Source organism: Branchiostoma floridae, chromosome 3 (genome assembly GCF_000003815.2).
Source record: "Branchiostoma floridae strain S238N-H82 chromosome 3, Bfl_VNyyK, whole genome shotgun sequence".
In the NCBI taxonomy this organism is placed as follows: Eukaryota; Metazoa; Chordata; class Leptocardii; order Amphioxiformes; family Branchiostomatidae; genus Branchiostoma; species Branchiostoma floridae.
The window spans coordinates 8446996-8465220 of NC_049981.1; the positions used below are offsets into that span (position 1 = coordinate 8446996).

At 40.0% G+C, this 18225-nt stretch overlaps 1 protein-coding gene across 4 annotated transcripts in view; it reads left to right on the top strand.

The window, feature by feature from the left end:
* Positions 1 to 823: 823 nt before the first annotated feature.
* LOC118410862 (ethanolamine-phosphate phospho-lyase-like) overlaps positions 824 to 18225 on the top strand; it is a 22733-nt gene continuing 5331 nt past the window's right edge. The window contains exons 1-12 of one of the 4 annotated variants that reach the window (XM_035812723.1): positions 824 to 1021; positions 2153 to 2271; positions 7623 to 7782; positions 8147 to 8221; positions 8907 to 9000; positions 10526 to 10642; positions 10946 to 11028; positions 12087 to 12312; positions 12612 to 12766; positions 13071 to 13160; positions 15945 to 16077; positions 17927 to 17971. In XM_035812723.1, the coding sequence (XP_035668616.1) occupies positions 960 to 1021; positions 2153 to 2271; positions 7623 to 7782; positions 8147 to 8221; positions 8907 to 9000; positions 10526 to 10642; positions 10946 to 11028; positions 12087 to 12312; positions 12612 to 12766; positions 13071 to 13160; positions 15945 to 16077; positions 17927 to 17971 (1359 nt within the window). In that variant the 5' untranslated portion in view covers positions 824 to 959. Of the gene's footprint in view, positions 1022 to 2152; positions 2272 to 7622; positions 7783 to 8146; positions 8222 to 8906; positions 9001 to 10525; positions 10643 to 10945; positions 11029 to 12086; positions 12313 to 12611; positions 12767 to 13070; positions 13161 to 15944; positions 16078 to 16353; positions 17000 to 17926; positions 17972 to 18225 lie in introns of those variants that run through there. The other 3 variants (XM_035812725.1, XM_035812726.1, XM_035812724.1) reach the window with 3 other exon arrangements.

Here is an 18225-nt window from a genome sequence, read left to right on the forward strand (position 1 = left end):
GACTCACGCCGAAGGCGTGAGCTGCCTAGGGGGGTCCGGGGGCATGCTCCACCGGGAAAAATTGAAATCTTAACCCTCTGAAACGCCATTTCCTGCATTTTGACGGGCAAATTTCGCTGGCTAAGTTTGATGGAATTTCTCTTAAAATACTCAAGGTTTTTGCAAGTCAATATAAGCTCCTTGGTTTTTGGCATAAGTCTTTGAAGCCGACTCCCCCGATATTTTCACCATGTCCGATACCAAAGGCGGGAGGCGTTGCAATGGTGGTCCGGGAAAATTTTGAAATCTGGACCCTCTGAAAGCCATTTCCTGCACTTTCTGGGGACAAATTTTGCTGATAGACTCACTAGTCTAGTCATGCCTTTGAAAAAAATCTTTGACATGAATGAGGGGACCTTTGAGCATGAAAAAGTGGACCTTTGAGCATGAAAAAGTGGACCTTTGAGCATGAAAAAGTGGACCTTTGAGTATGTGGGGGGGTTCTTCCAAACCCCCCCTGGCTACGGGTATGCTCATGTTGTTACTTCGACAAGGTTCCAACTGGATTCAGCACCAGGAGTAGTGCAGGCTTCCTCCACGGGAAAATCACGTAGCTTTAGGCAAGTCAATTTAGGTAATGGTTAAAACTATGGTAAGGTTCCTATTATTTTCACCGATGGTATCAAGTGTACAAAATATTAGGAAATATTTTCATTCCTCAGTAAAATATATTTGTTATAAATGGCATATTTGATACTTATCTGCACATTTTTCCTCCCGCTCTGTGACTTATATTTGTTGAGCATCCTTGAAATAGTGGACTCGTCCACTACCACGTGATCAGCCTTAGTCTGACGTCATTTCCAAACAACAACTGTGACCTCGGAGCCGTCCCGGAGCTGTGGGGGGAGAACCGCTTGGCGTTTGTAAAATATCGTCAAACATATCTTAACGTTATCTGAACTGTCCACTTTCTTCGCATGGAAGCAATGGAGGCGCTGCCCAAGGAAGAAACCCTACAACTGCGGCAGAAGCACTACGGGTGAGGAAAGTGTGGGGTCCCGATGTGTGGGACGTTAGTGCGCAGTTTATGGCGGGATTCAGACTCCCGTTGGCCCCTTATTATCTCCCTTCCAAGTCCTCAAAATATACATTTTCGGTTAGCTAAACAATATGTTATTGCTCTGTGTTGTAGTTATGGTTTTGCTTGTGAAGTCATTGTAGTGTCGAAAGCTGCAAAATCCTAAATTTTAGCCCGCTAAGTTTAACATGTAAACATCCAAACGTAGCATGGTGACCAAATCCAGACCCCGCTTTGGATTGCGCAACTGCAATCGGACATTTTGGCAAGGATTATTTTCAATCCAGGAACAGTGTGCATTATTTTATTTTTGAGCTTGATTTTTTTCGTGTACAGAACACTTTCCCCCCAACTTTAATGCCCTGGTGTTGCTGAAGAGTTGTAGTTTTCTTTCTGCACCAGGACGAGCCATGCATTGAAGTAAGCAGACCGTTTATATGTGATCGCCATCCCAATCCAAGGATGTTTTGGCGACGCTCCCAGGGAGCAAGCCTTGTGTGAATTGCAATAATTCCACCAAGCAATTTTAAGTGTCAGAGTTTGTATAGTTTGTTTATTCTATTTTAAGAGAACTCCTGAAGATACCATCATAGAAAGAGTTGTTTTTGTTGTCCTTGTTTAACGTCTATTGTTTCGCTAGACGTGGTCTCTTGGTGCTTGATAACACATGGTTAGAAAAACTGCTGTCTAAAAAAAACTGCGATTTTCACACATCACCAAGGTCTACATTCTACCGTGGCGTCCAGCCAGATTTTCAGACGTCTGTGGCATCCCGACAGCGGGAAATTTCGCTGCTGTCGCCAAGCGCGTAATGTAAAGTGGGCCTAAGTCCTCTAGCATGTTTCCTGTCTTATTTTGATATAATGTGGCCAATTTTTCTACTAGTTTTCCAGCGACATGTGGGGCATGGTAGAGGCTACAGAAAGTCAATCTCTGAGGGGAAAACTGTCCTAAATAGAGGGAAAAGCATTTGGGCATATTGCCAGGACCATGTAGCAAGCACTAGCTGATACAAATAAAAGTGCACTTTTAAGTTCACCTTCCTAATTGTGAGGCCATTGCCCATGTTATCTCTTCTTGCCATTCATCCAGACCTTCCTGTAAGCTGTTTTTCAAGGAGAACCCTATCAAGATTGTCCGTGCGGAGGGACAGTACATGTATGATGAGCAGGGTAATCAGTACCTTGACTGCATCAACAATGTGGCACATGGTAAGTATTAAGATACAGCTTTTCATCTACAGTCTGTGATTGTGAAGGCCTTCTCTCTAGATCTGTGAGTTGTTAAATGAAATGTGGAGTGGTGTGATGTTACTGTAGGGTATTTGACCCAGAACCCAGAGGTCCTGGATTAGAATCCAGACATGCTACCAATCTTTTGCCTTTGGGAAGTTCACTTTACACCACTTTCCTCACACGGGTGGAAATGAGTACTCAGCTTCTCGTATACTATATAGGAGTATTAGGACATTATACTGCTTACGGAAAAGAAGTCAAACCCATCAAATAGCTTAGGTAGCATTGTTTCCACCAGACCTCAGCTGGGAGGCCGTCCACCTTGGGGCGCGAAATTCGCGAAAATTAAATTTAATTGCAAAACTGTGAAAATTAAAATTAATTGTAAAACTGCGAAAATTAAAGTTAACGGTCACAAGAAAAAACAAAACAACTAAAGTCCAATTAAAGTTCAGTGCCGTAACAACATGTTTTCATTTTGTGCTGCGTACCGGTATGCCACACCGAACGGGTACTAGACTTTTAAAAAGTTCCAGAAATGGTTCTTGGGCTTGCAAAACATAAATAGCATTTGTATATATTCTCTTTCATGTTGTAGTATACTTATAAATCATCTAAAACCTTCCATATATCGAGAAATTTGCGTTCAGAAATGACGAAAAACATTGTGTATCCCATAGCGGTAATGAGCGTAATGGCGGTAGAAATCCCGTGGCGACTTCTCGCGAGATCTGGGAAAGCTAGCGACGTCACGGGGAGCTAGCGCTGTGATTGGCTAGGATAAACAACAGCCTTCGAGCGCCATTTTGGAGCGTATTTATCCCGAAAATTTCTGCCGTTTTCGGAGATTTTGCGGGCTCAAGACTCATATCAAAAGGAACCAAATTTATACTTGATGTTTTTTACGTCCAGCACCTCTTATGTGAACACTTTATTTTCTACTGTGTTGCCGATAAAGAACTTGAACGAGGTCGTGGTTTTCCCGTGCCATGCACCCGGTGGGCACATGTTTCTGTTCACCGTGTCTTGTTTTGTTTATGATGATTGACGATGAAAACAGAGACTAAAGTTGTTAATCTAGACAAAGTTAGTGTGTTGTCTTATTTCTCCCAATAACAGAGTTTAGTTGGTAGTGTTGTCCTTATAGCGAGATCGACCTACCGCCAAGTTTTCGAAATGTGGCAGGGCAAATTCGCATAACAGAGACCTTAAAAAACGGGTTTTAATGAGATTATCGTATGCGAAAGGCCGCGACACACATTGTCAACTATCATAACAATAGCAAAACAAACAGTGAGCGGCTTTCTGACTGTGGACGGCGTCCCCTAAGCCTCTAGCTTCAATACAAAACACAAAACTGCGGTTTACATTTATCGACTTTGTACAGATTTCTCGGCAAAATGTGGGTCACAATTTTTTTATGAGGACGGCCTCTGTTTGCGTTCAAGCCGTCCAAAACGAAATGAGACCGTCGTTGGACGGGTGGATGCCCCTCTGGCGGAAACACTGTTAGGTAGAAATAGATTTAGTTTAGACGTTATTCCCTTTTGATTTCTCTATGAATATCATTTCCCTTCTTTGTTAAGTACCACTACTACTTTACTTTGTATGCAATTAGCCCTCGGGCATGAATTTGCAATAAAGATTATTATTATAAGGGTACTAAGCTCCAGAAGGGAGTGTTGTTTTCCAATACATGTAGATATATCAATGAATTCATAATCAGTAACGGCCTAACATTTAGCCTAAAATGGAACCAGCAGTTTCCTACTCTCATGTCCCTAATAAACATACCCTCCGGAATAAACATACCCCCTGGACAAATCGTCAATATCTAATAAACGTACCCTCCGGAATAAACATACCCCCCCCCCCCCGGAAAATTACCAAATTGACATGTATTTAACTGTGACCATGTACTTCTGTCCAAAGAAAAGGAGATGATAATCAGGTAGGTCTTTTTATTCATTTATGCCTAAGGACCACATCAGATAGTTCTATAAATGATGAGCTGAAGAACTATAACTTAGATATCTTGTTTGAATCATGATGTTTTCTCAATTTTTTAATAAAAAGTAAAAATTCGCAGAGAAACCTGCCTTAGGGGTCACCTGAGTATAGGGGCCACGTAACTGGCCATGCTGTCAGTTTTCGTCGGTCCCTTGGATTTTTCCCGTTGACCTAAGCATTAAGAAATAGTCTATAGCGGTCACCTGTCGAATGCGGTCGCGGCCAGACGATTTTCAGTCCGGCCGCTATGCCAACACTGCCGTCACGGGCGCGTGGCCGGCCGCGTTACGCTGCGCTAAATAGTAAATTATCCACGAGGTGGTCACGTTTTTTTATTTTCTATTTCTGTACTACATCAGCAAAATGTCGGTTCAACTTGGACTCTTTATGAAGGAGACATTGAATAAAGGAAACATTGTACAAAATTATGTGATTTTATGCGAAGTGTTGTTGAATTCACGTTGCGTTTTTTTCTCAGACTCTTGCACTTATACCCTTCTCTACATCGTCATTTCTGTGCAGACTGGAAGGCTATATGGGCAGATTTTACAAATAGACCGTCCGTTCATGTATCTGATGTTTTAGGTTCTTGAAATGCATGTAAGCTGTCCCAATTTTCGTATTCCGCGGGCCAAAAATGGAAATCTCCGTCTTTGCGTTTTCTCCAACATGGCGTCGCAGTAGCTGATAAACAAGGTCACTAGGGGTCAGTGGACGACTCCACTTTTACCAAGGTAAAATATTGCAACAAGATTTCTGATGTGTAGCATAAAATACAGTGATTACGGTATAAAAACGATTAAAATCTATTAAATGAAAGTTAGTTATGTGAAAACTAGACTAAGGTTGATTTTTGTCAAAGAAATAAGCCTACTTAGAGAAAGTTTTATTTCGACGTGACCACCTCGGCATAATGGCACATGCATCTACAAAGGAAAGTTGTGGCGGTTTGACGCTTAGAAATGATTATGAACTTTTGTTTTTACCGACGAATTCCTGTTATTTTTACGTCCAGCATTTATTTTGTGAACCAAGGACTTGTGTGAACGAATCACTCTTCCGCCTCGCTGCCGAAAGCGCATGGAACCACAAGACCGGAAATTCCTCGTGCAAGGTGCTGGTTTACGATGTAAACAGAGACTACAAACTACTACTAAATTAAAACTAAAAGTTATTTATGTAAAAATTGTATTTCAAAACGTCAGTGTGGTGTTTTATTTTCCCCCAAGAACAACGTTTACTTCGTAGCGTCATAGCGAGATCGACCGAAATCACCGAAAGAGTACCGCGTACGCGTACGCGCTCATGGAAATCCGCGCCGTTTCGCCCGAAAAATAGGGAATTTTTAGTAAAAATACCGCGGAAATATGGGCAGAAACCCCCAAAATTTCAATTCTTTGAGGGTCTTGGCTTAGCAAAGCCCCAATTTTCAGGAAAAAAAATAAACATACCGTCCAAAATAAGAACGTACCGGGTGGATTGTGAGGCTGAAAAAAATAAACGTCCCGGTACGTTTATTAGGGACATGAGAGTACCTGGTTGAAGAAACTCTACTCTACTCTAGTAACCTTTTTGCAGAATTTGACTTGCAAGTTATGTTTGGATATTAAACTTACTAAACCAATGCAGAGCCTACACATGCATTTGTTATATGTATAGACCCTTCATGTCATCGTGATTATTTTCAGCATAAATGAGGGCTGATGTGCACAACAAGATGGTTAATTGTCCACAAGATATCAAACAACACATGATAAAACGAGTTTTTAACATCGCCCCACAAATTAGTTTTGTAACCTAACTTTTGTCGGGCGTGGTCAGACACATTGTATTCAGCCATTGGCGAATAATTTAATTAAAGACTACTTTGGGAGTTTAGCACAGAACTGGATGCTTTTTGATGTGTGCGAGACTGGTGGGTACTTTTTTAACCATATGATGTCAAGTAGCATCCACATTTTACTTACATTTTACATTAATATCTATCGGAAAATATTTAACACTCTTGTGGAGATGAGAGCCACACCTCAAGCATGTTAAAGAACCCACTGCACTTATCAAAAACAACTAGGGGTCTTTCCTGGTATGAGTGGATGAAACCTGCAGGATACGGTATATAGGCTACAGAATTAGAAGTTGAAGCTGGCAGCCTCAAAAGAAAGAGGAAAAAGTAACTTTAGTCTACAATGAAAAGCCCCAGGCACTAGCTTACATGAATGTTGACTAGGGCTATTATTTCTGGAGGAACTATATGTAGTTAGAGAAGGAATAGGATTATTCATTGGCAGCTTTTGGTTTAGTGTCAGATGTCATGTATATATATACTAGTCTTTACATACAGTCCTATTTATATAAAGACTGGCAGGATAATTGCTTTGTAAGGAAAACTTGTATCGTGGTAGCAGATCTTTGTTTTGATTGGCACAATGGAGGCGTGGTGTGAAGACTGGCCGATTGCTGCCTACCCCTGCGTCAGGGATCCCAGCAGCAGTATAATCAAGCAACAGATAGTGAGTGACTGAGTAACACTGGGTACATGAAATCACATTCTCCATCAACAAACTTGAAAGGTAGTTTTAATATGGCATCTCATTCAAAGTGTCCCTTTAAATTGACTCTAGGATATAGCTGACAGCATACGGTCTATTGGAACATGCTAGTTTTAAAGTTGAGAAAAAAACACACCAGAGGATTTGTTCATCTTTGAAGTACAAACAAAGTGTCTTACCCTGTTGGCCGATTGGCATATATAGTTAGCAGACAAACACTGGGGAATGCAGGAAAAGGTTTGTTTAGGGCTGGTGCATTTCATGAATAACACCTGCGACTGTGCCCTGGGAGGGTGAAATTTCAATCCATTGCAATAATTTCTGTGTTTCTGTATCTCGCTTTCTGGTAGTGTGTCTGCTAGATTTCTATGTTTGTTGATGAGAAAGCCAGGAGACATAAACTTCAATCAATGGTAAGAAATACCCACGGCCTGGAATGGACCCTATTTGCTCAGAAATTCACCAGGTCCTACAATATGTACCAGACAGCTACAAAATAAAACAAAAAGTCATTGCTGGTTTGTTTCTCAATTTTGCCTAGAAATGGTTTTAAAATTCACCAGAGAGCCTCCAAATTTTCAAAAGTTTATGGGGAGGCCCCCTAGGCTCCCCTCTCATGCTCTTCGGCCCCGCACTTCAGTCACTTCATGTTGACATCCAATAGCAGTACCGCGCAGATAGAAATTAAACAGTCCAGAAGCTGTATACATTTGTATATGATATAACATATCAAACTGTTTTACCAAATTGAATGTTTTTTTTTTACAGTGGGCCACTGTCACCCTACAGTTGTTAAGGCATGCACAGAGCAGATGTCGCTGCTCAACACAAACTCCAGATTTCTCCATGACAACCTGGTGACATATGCCAAGCGCCTCACTGCAACACTCCCTGATAAACTGTCTGTCTGCTACTTTGTCAATTCTGGGTAGGCCATTCATAACTGTCAGTCTGTCACTTATTTTTGCAGAGACTTATTTTAGTAAAAGAATGTTTCACATTGTTTTGTGATTGAAACAATTCTGTAGTATAGTGGTAATACAGTTAGAATTTTTTTTGTTTTCCAATAGAGAGTTCACAGCAAAAGCCCAGAAATTATTACGAACATTTCTGGAGTCATTGTATATTATTATTGCATTGATTTCATGGCATGGGCTGTTGTTATCATTCTTAAAGGATCACTAGGAACAAGCAAACATTTAGATTTTTCAGCAACAATGTACATGTACATCATTTCTTTTACAGATTTCTCCATTTACTTGCTGTAATAGTTTCCCTTCATTTTCTTTCAGCTCAGAGGCAAATGACTTGGCCCTGAGGTTAGCAAGAACATACACAGGAAACTATGATGTTGTTGTGATGGATAAGTAAGTATCATGTGGTGTTATGTATTTAATTTACAAGATTTTCTGTAATGCTTGATTGTATGTTTTTATTCCTTCTCAGGTATTTGTCCCAGTGGCAATATAAAGAAAACTTTATTTTTTGTTATCATTCGTGTAACTACATTGTATTTGTGTATTTTGTAGCACATAACATGGCAAGTTCAGTAGTAGCATGTGTAGTCCAGTGGCTAATGGCCCTGCCTCTGTACCAAGAAGCTATGAGTTCGATCCCAGCCTTGCCCCTCACCTGAAATGCTGCCTGCTGGAAAGGGCCACAATCCTTTGGATGGAAAGTTAAGCTGTGGTCCACTGTTAACTGTGCTTGTTGAAATGAGTTAGGAGAATTACCCTGGTACAATGAATGTATGAATACTGTGCTCACTAAGAGGAGCACTGAGCTCTTCATGACCAGTGAGCTTTTGTTTTACATGTAGTTTTGCAGGAAACAAAGTCTTCAGATGGATGACAAATCATGGGGCATATCAGCATGACATAATTATTGTCACTAAGCCATAATTAGTACCATGTACTAGTGGGTACTTAATCATATAATGTGAAGTAGCATGTGCGTTTTACTTAATCAGTACAATGTTCTCGGTTTTTGCCACCCTGCAGTTGATTTGTTCAAGGAGGTCCTTAATTTGTCCTTTTCCTTGTTTGCTTGAAGTGGATACCATGGCCATGTGTCATCCCTTATCGACATCAGTCCTTACAAGTTTAACCACACAGGTGGGGAGGGACAGAAGCCATTTGTTCATTTGGTGAGTGTGAGCTTCCTTGTCTTCAAGATTGGGTCAAGTTGCAGGGCTCGTAGTTCTTTCCTAGGAATAGCGGCACAGGTGCACCTAGCCTGTAAAATGTAGGTGCAGAGAAAAAAAATAGTATAAGTAATACAACAAATTAAGTTGTTATAAAAGTTGTTACATTTTTGCACAAATGTAAAGAAAATGCTGTATATAATGATACAATTTTTTAAGATATTATATCCGTACACAAAATAAAGCGCTTACCAACAAGCTTTCGATCAGTCCTCTGATCCTTCTCAAGTTGTAATGTCCCAAAACCTAAGTCGCACTTCCGGAACGGAAGTGTGATGTCAGTAAAGGGTCAAAGGTGCTTGACAGTCGGTATTGACCCCCGTCTCGGTTGAGGGAAGGTTGAGAAGGATCAGAGGACTGATCGAAAGCTTGTTGGTTAGCGCTTTATTTTGTGTACGGATATAAAGTCTTAAAAAATTGTATCATTATGTTAACTACCGTCACAGATGAACTTACATTCAAAATGCTGTATACTAGTGTATGATAGTACCTTTGCATGTTATTATGTGACCTACAAACATTATGTACTTTTGGGGGGTTACATTCAAAATTGCAAGTTGGCAAAATTTTACATGAAATTTGAAAAATTTACACGCAAAATACTGCTTAGTTTACAGCTGCATTCAAGCTAGTGTCCTTCATTCAGTCCTTTCTCAGAATTTTGCTGCTCAGGACAGACAAGAATTTTGTCCATTCCATCACTTTTGAAATTTTGAAAAGATATTCACATAATCAGCAAATAAGTTAGATTATTTCTAATGCCCACTGGCAACCAGCAATGATCCCAGTCTTACACAAAGGGGCTGTGTTCCAGAGTGAGATGGTGGTAAAATCAGTGTCAGCGCCCTCTCCCCATTTCACTTGCATCCTGTCGCGTGGTGCTGAGGTTTTTGCTGTTGTTTTCGCCAGGTTCACTCTCTGTTATTGCCACCAAAGAACCATAAATAATGAAATACCTGTGTAGTTTTAAGGGTTTCTGAGATCTTATTCTTTATTGGAAATGCAAATAATGGCGGCGAAGGGCGGCTATTTGGAAGGCTTGAAGTTGAATCGACAAATTTTGATCATATTTATTGAAGTTATCGTAGAAAGTTACCGGGGAAAAACAAGGGAGGAAAAAATGAGTAGCTTTGTCTTAAAGTATGGTCACCATGTCTAATTCCTCATTATTTTAGTACAGCCCAGGTATTTTCAACTGCAAAATTGCAAGTTCAGAATACATGTATTTTGACTTGCAAACCTTGAACATTACATGCAAATTGCAAGTTGCATGCTTGTATTTTGAACCCTGCTGGTGCACCCACAATCAAAAAGTTTGGTGCACAACTCTGATTTTTGGTGCACCAGTATTTCAAGCCTTGAGTTCTTTAAAAAATGGGCATTGTATTTTCTCAATATTTGTTGCTTTGCCAAAGGTGTATCATTGGACATAAAGATCCAAAAGCATGTTACAATGGATCTATTCTAGGTACCTGTACCAGATGTCTATAGAGGTCTGTACCGTGAAAATGTCCCTGATGTTGGGGAAAAGTATGCCATGGAGGTGAAGCACACCATTGATGCTGCTCGTAGACAAGGCAGAAAGGTAAGGGGTTGTGATAGAATGAGTTAAGTATGATCTCCCCATTGTTTTTATTGTATTACTGTCTTCCTGCTTTCAAAGCCATTGATCGTCAGCTTCTATGGCAATAAATTGACTGGTTTGTTCGATATCTAATTGTATTCCTCTAGGAAGAGTTGAGATTTAATTTACGTTGTTATTTAACAGTTAGTGTATTTTTACTTACGTTGTTTGCAACCTTTCTGACCAATAAAAAGTTTCACATGTGACATCAGTAAATAAAAGTAGGTTTGAAACTCTTAAAAGAGAAATTTGTCTTTTCTTCAGATTGCGGCTTTCATTTGCGAATCTCTGCAAAGCTGTGGGGGCCAGATCATCCCGCCACATGGGTACCTGCGGGAGGTGTACAAGTATGTTATACAATGTCCCTTCTTAATGTCAAACCAAACCATAGGCCATGTCGATTCAATTAGAAGCGTGTATATAAAAAGATAGTTACCTTCATTATGAAATCTGCGGTCAGGAAGGCTGAACAAATACACAGAGTATGTTAAACTGAACAATAGTTTTTTCATATGCAGATTTTTCTTTGACTTTGGAATTGACGTAATTGTATTCTATGACTTTTGTATCCATTTTATTCAATTCATGGCATGTATTTCCTCATTTTGCAGCTGCTTTGTACACATTGTTCTTTAAGTAAGGCCACACCGACTTGATTTTATGGGTGACATCTGCGCGTGCATTAGATCATATGATCACAAAAGATGAATCTATGTTGGAACAGTTTAGAAACTAAGAGAGATAATGGATTTGATGTTAGAAATGTTTCTAACATGTATGAACACTATAGAAAATATTTAGAACATCACACAGATGATGTTGTAAATAGTTCTAAACAGTTACTTATCACATTTAGAATGTTATAAAGACCCTCTCGGTAATGTGGAATCGACTCTACTTTTCACCTGTTCTAAAAAGATCACCTCCAACGAGGCTCCACGCAAGTCCAAAAATTGCCAAACCATATTGCACCAAAAGGCCAGCTTGTGTTGTAAAACTCCCCAAAACGTGCTAATTTCGACAGTCTTTCATACAACTGTGGAAACCTAACATCCCCTCGCCGACGTCGATTGTATACCAATCCATATCGATGCCTCTGCTTTTCTTGTGATGCTAACAGTAACACATTTGGATGGCGTGTTCATCATATCATGGTCATATTGCCAGATTTCGAATTCACAGCAAAGCAATACGCATGTGCAGAAGCTTGTAACAATTGATTATTGTAGCATCATGTATCATTCATACTACATGTATAGGTAATTATGTTTTGTATAATGGAAAGATGAAAGTACTTAGTGCTTTGCAGACTGTTCAGAATGTAGTGTTGAAATTGTGTAGACAGACTTCTATTGTTTGCTGTATTTGTTGTGGGTTGAAGTTGTCTCTGCTGCCTCTATGCTAGGCACATGCGGGAGGCCGGAGCAGTATGTATTGCAGATGAAGTACAAGTTGGCTTTGGTAGGGTGGGCTCGCATTTCTGGGCATTCCAGGCAGTGGATGACGAAGCCTGTCCAGACATCGTGTGTATGGGAAAACCCATAGGGAACGGGCATCCCATGTCTGCTGTCGTCACAACACCGGAAATCGCTGAGGCCTTTGGAGCAACAGGAATGGAATATTTTAACACGGTGAGCACTTATTTCTCTCCAATCTTGTGATTTGTTAAACTTTTTCTTACAATTCTGCTGTTTTAAAGTCAGTGTAAAGTAGCAAATGATTTTTTGTAAATGCGGTTCAAAGAACAAGTCCTAAGTTTTTAGTGTTACAAATTACAAATGTACTTTAACATATATATTTCCCACATCACTTGTGAAGTTAAATATAGATTTTTTGATTTGTCTGAAAAGTCTTAAGTGCATTAGTTCTCAGGCTAGAAGTAATTCATTCAGATGTTTCCAATATTAATCTCACTGTGTCTATTCACCAGTTTGGAGGCAACCCTGTCTCGTGTGCCATTGGTTTGGCAGTGATGGATGTGATTGACAAGGAGGACCTGATGGGTAACGCCAGCCGGGTGGGAAACTATCTGATGGAGGGATTCCGAAAACTGGGAGAAAAGCATGACATGATTGGTGATGTCAGGTATTAATTACAGGCCTTTGAAATGTATTTACTTATTGACCAATGCCCTTGCAATTAAGATGATGTGCTAGTAGTATTTGTAGAAAATTGAGTAACACTTCAATCTACTTCTTCTATCTTTTTAAGGTACATGTACTGTTATTAGGAAGATTTGTCAAATTTATGAAATTAGATGTATTTGGCTTAGCTAACTTTATCTCTTACTTTACTTAAGTTTGCCATTTCCCTTCTACTGAAGCACACGTAAGACATTGAATAATGTTACAGACTGGTTGTGTTGAATTCTGGGTTGTGTGTCCTCCAGGGGCCTTGGCTTCTTCATTGGAGTAGACCTGGTAAAAGACAAGAAAAGCCGTGAGCCTGCCACCGTTGAGGCACAGCACATCATTTACAGGTGACTTCCTATTGCTGCAACATTGCACATTCAGGGAAGGCTCTCTTAGTACTCAGTCAATCTAATGTTAGTCATTCTTTGTGCACATAGTTTACTGTGTCTGAAATTCAGAAGGTGTTTAATGTGCTTAGGCATACATGTACATGTATCTTTGAGTGCAGCTAAATAAACTGATTGACTTATTCTGCGCTACATTGAAGCTCTGCTGATTATCTTCAGGGTGACTGTTTGACAGCTGTAACAAAAGTTGTAGTTGAGCAATGTTTAGGGTCGGCCCTAGCTAGGACATGTTGTAAGGGAGTGTATTTGTCATTCTGGATGATGACATAAAGCCGGCGGCCCCGTGTATGAGGGGGCTTCAGGTGTAGGCCTGCATGTAAAGCCCCGGTCACAAAGCGCGTACGATTCCTTGCGATTCCTTCCGATGCGCAGTATAAGCGCAGTGCGTCGTAAGTCGGGGGAGAATCGGAAGCAATGGTTTAAGTATATAAAGCCGTGGTCACAAAGCGCGTAGTGCATCGTAAGATGAGGTCATAAGAGCGTGCCTGCGTCAATCGCAGTGAATCATAGTAAATCGGGGAGCGTCGTATGGCGAAAAATAGAGCTGAAATGGATTTTGAACATGTCCAAAATTTCGCTATCGTCGTAAGATTTTATTTGCCCCCATAGTAGACTTCATTATGGCAATTTTTGTCTACTGATGAGGTTATAGATTTATGAACTGTTAGCATGTTGTGATGGTTTCAGTTTTCCCTGATATTGTGGAAATTGACGAAAAGGGAAAATATATCAGTCGCAACTGCTACAGTCGCAACCAGAGAACAGCGCGCCCCGCACAGGTGATGCAGACAATTGTTTTATCGCTTCATGCACGTGAGTTTATAATTAGGTCAAATCTCAGCTCTCGTCGGTCTTGGGTCAGTTTACCATAATCGTAATAACCATGGGGACAACTCGAACATAAAGGCAGGCTCTATGAGTCGGAAATATATATGATATAATGCTTATGATATGATTTTTGTATGATGGCATCTTTTTGTTGACAGCATATCATGATACGATCTTCGAAAGAGCCTGACACGTAGAGCCGGCAAGCAGGCCGAGATAATCATACCAGTGCTCACGCTTGATTTGAACTTTTCTTGTAATGCTCTTGTTGTCATGGTCTCTTTTGATTTATTTTTACAGTTAAATATATTATAGTTAGGTATTCAACAGCTTAGTCCACATTTTGTTGGTTAAAGAAGCACAAAAGCGTCCAGGCGGCTATTCAAGAGAGACACAAGTGAAAAATCGTACGACGCTGGAAAAATTTTGAACACCATCCGATGTGTTGCGATGGCTGATTTTGCTTACGATTTTGCTGCGATTTACTGCGCTCATCGTACGATATGCGGAATATACCATCGCAAGAAATCGTACGCGCTTTGTGACCGGGGCTTTAGTGCAAAACCTCTGTACATAAAAACCTGCACACTTATTGAGAAGAGTAGGGGTGACGCAGTGTGCTTGGCAAAACATGCAAGCCGTAGTGAAACTATATTGCACTACTAGCTAATGAAAAAATGTCTTGCTTTATTCTCAGTCTGTGGTTGGACTGCCTTTGTTTTTTGTTACTGTAAGTTCATTTAAGTTCGCGAGATTTTTAAGTCAGCGTATTTTGCCGAGACCTCCTCTTCGAGAAGTCATCTACTTGCGAACATGTTCAACATCGCTCCCTCCCCACACCTAATCTGTCCGAAAGATCAAGTCTCAACTACGTGTGTACTATGATAGCAACTTATACCAATGGCAAGACTCAGTTGATAACAGACCATTTATTGTTTTCAAACCAAAATAAAAGTTAATTCAACACATATACCATACATGGAGTCATTATTGTATAGAAATGTGCCACTGGCGAACGGAGGAAAAAGAAACATGTCGGCTTTGTTTACTAGTACGCACATGCCATGACATGGCTGCAATAACAATCTACTTAGTACATCATCCTAGTTTCACTAGATTTCTACCAGTTATGAACGAAACAAAAAATAAAACTGAGTAGTACTGGTCTTTACAAATACAAGGAAGGCTGTGGAATTACCACAACTAAGGTTTACAACAATAATAGCGGGGAGTTTTCACGACCGTCAGAAACGTGGTAAACACAATTCCGCTTACATGCCGAAAAAAAGACGTTTGTTTCATAATTCTGAGTTAGAACTACTGTAAATATGGGAAAGATAAACTCTTCACCTTCTTGTGTACAACTTGTGTCCACAAATTACACTGAAAGTTTAAAACCTAGCGCCGTCTTTCACGCCGAAAAATTTCAAAATGGCGCCCGTGTCTCTTGTTTGGCGTGGGGTATCCCGTCAGCCTGTGCGGCAAATGTGATTGCGACATAACAGAGGTCATAGGCCCTGTTGCGTTCTGTGCGCTGTCGTCAAATCACGGCCGAAACAGGCTAAAATGAGCTCAACAATGAGACAGTGGCTTGGTAGAAACAGGTTTTTTTATTGAGTACACCAACTTTAGACATTGTTTGAAGGGTAACTATGAACTCTAAGGCGTAAATGCCGCCTTAGTGTTTGACGGCATGACTAGTGTTGCAGTGTGGGTGGGAGGGGGGCAATCGCTACCGGGGTACTTTCATAGTACGGGATCGTAACTTTTGAAAATTAAGTGAAACACCCGCTCGTGAACTCAAAGATCTCGCGAACTCCCGATTTGCTCAAACTCGATAATTAAGTGCTCTTGAACATAAATGAACTTACAGTAACGTATGCTTGATTGTTGTAGGATGAAGGAAAGTTTCATCCTCCTGAGTACAGATGGCCCCCATCGGAATGTGCTGAAGCTAAAGGGACCCATGTGTTTCACTACTAAGGATGCTGACAGGGTGTTGGTCAACTTGGACCAGGTGCTTACCGAGGTACCGTAACATTTTTGTCATGAACCCTGTAACAGTTGTATTCACGTAGTCAATTTGCTAGCTTTATAGAAAGTAATCCAAAGATGTAACTGACATTACTCAAGGCATGGCTTGCTTTGTGCACTGTGTTCATGTCATTTTTATGTTTGCGTTGTTTTTTTGTTGATGTTTTCTCTGAGTCTTACACGTCTCTCATTCCTGGTCATGCATAACACATTTTTAGTGCTGTAACTGTTTATCTATTGTGTATTAATTCCCTTTCTTTCCTTTCTCAAGGTAACAGCTTGCACAGTAAACTTGATATTTCTCAGGCGACACAAATTTAATTTCTAGGTTCTTGGATTTTAAAAAAAAAGCTAGATTAATGTCAGCATGAAAATAGAGTCTTAGTCTCAGAGGGAAAGTCTTACCTTGGTACAGTACATACACTTAAGCCAGATGCATGTTTTCATCCCAGACAACTGTTGTCAGAGTGTCCTCTTGTTCAGATTTTACATGAAAATGTCAGAGAATTAACAAATTAAATTGGTGTGGTCTTACAGCAAAGCATGAGTGAAACATACTGATCCCCTACACAAGATTATAAACAATTCTGTTGAAGAATGAAGTTATATTACTGACTTGCATGATGGAGTGGTTTGATTTACAAGTAAGAATGTTGAGTACTGCATGTGAGGTAGCGTTCATCAGATTTTCTTTCTTTTTATGACAAATGCTTAGGTGATAGATAATGCGTGCACGTGGTCTTGGAGAATCTAATGAAATAGAAGCTGACAATAAACATTAAGTTCAATAATCATATAGGTTGTTAATATTGTATTCTAGAACACTTTGGATTGATCTACAGGTACCTACATTTTTAGCAGAAAATGACAACCAGTGTAATTGCCTTTGCTAGAAGGTTATGTTTTCGGTAGCATTTGTTTGTAGAAAAACACCATAACTCAAGAACGTCTGGATGGATTGTATTGATGTTTGGTATGTTAGGTCTTGATGAGACCTGAAAACTATTAGATTTTAGGCCCCCTAGCTTGTTGTTATGGTACTGCAGCAGAACTTCCGGGTTTGATGTCTCGAATTCTGGACGTGCCATGGTCGCGATTTTTTAGTGTTAGATAGCTCTTGAGGCTGAGAGTAAGTGGTATAGGTTTTGGCCCTCTAGTAGCTTGTTTTGGAACTGCAGGGACCTGTTAAGGGTCATACTCTGAAAGGGAATAACTCAAGAAGGGGTTGATGGGTTATCATGATTTTTGGTATGTAAATAGCTTAAGTGATGCTTGTTATAGTGAAATATTAATTTCGCAAATCGGATTTAATTTGCATGATTAATGAGGAAATTGTGTAAACCTTCCCTGTTACATTATAGGACTATTACAACATGTGCTATTGTAACTAAGACAGAGAAGAATGTTGATAGGCAAATATTATGCAAATGAAGATCTAATTTGCACGATTAGTCAGAAAATGCTATAATCCCACTGGGGTAAATGACTTGAATTTCTTAATTGTGCCATTTGGGAGTAATGTACAGGTGAATATCATTGAACATTAATTATGCAAATAAGGAACTCATTTGCATACATTATCAGAAAATGTGATTAAGGCCTTCTTTCTGGACATAGATTGTGTATAGTTCTTCTGCTTCTTTTGTATGTCAGTTATTTGGGTGAAGTTGATGATCAATTGCTATAATTGCATAAGGAACTTGATTGCATAATTAGTGACAACCTATTTTCACTAGCAGATCAGCATGCAGGAACATGCTACATAATGATTTTTAGACTACACAAACAAATAGATAGACTTTATTGACAAATAGTTAATTCCTAATCTATGATTCTGCTTCCAGATTGAAAGTGCAAGAACCAGGAAACATGCCTTGTTACCTGCAAAGGTGATATGGGAAGAGTTGATAGATATAAAACATCCCCTAGCTTCATGATGAAAATGCTGTTAACATGTGGCTATCATTAGTGGTTGTTCTGTATTAGTCTCTGGTCTTAAGTTTGCAAGATTTCAGAGCAGCTGGTGTGTGTATGTGGAGGAGGGGGGAGGGGGGGGGGTATTGGTTGCACTGATGCACAAAAATTGATCCTCCTTTATATTAGCTGAGAATTCATTCCCAAGTGGTGGCCTGGAAATATGGGT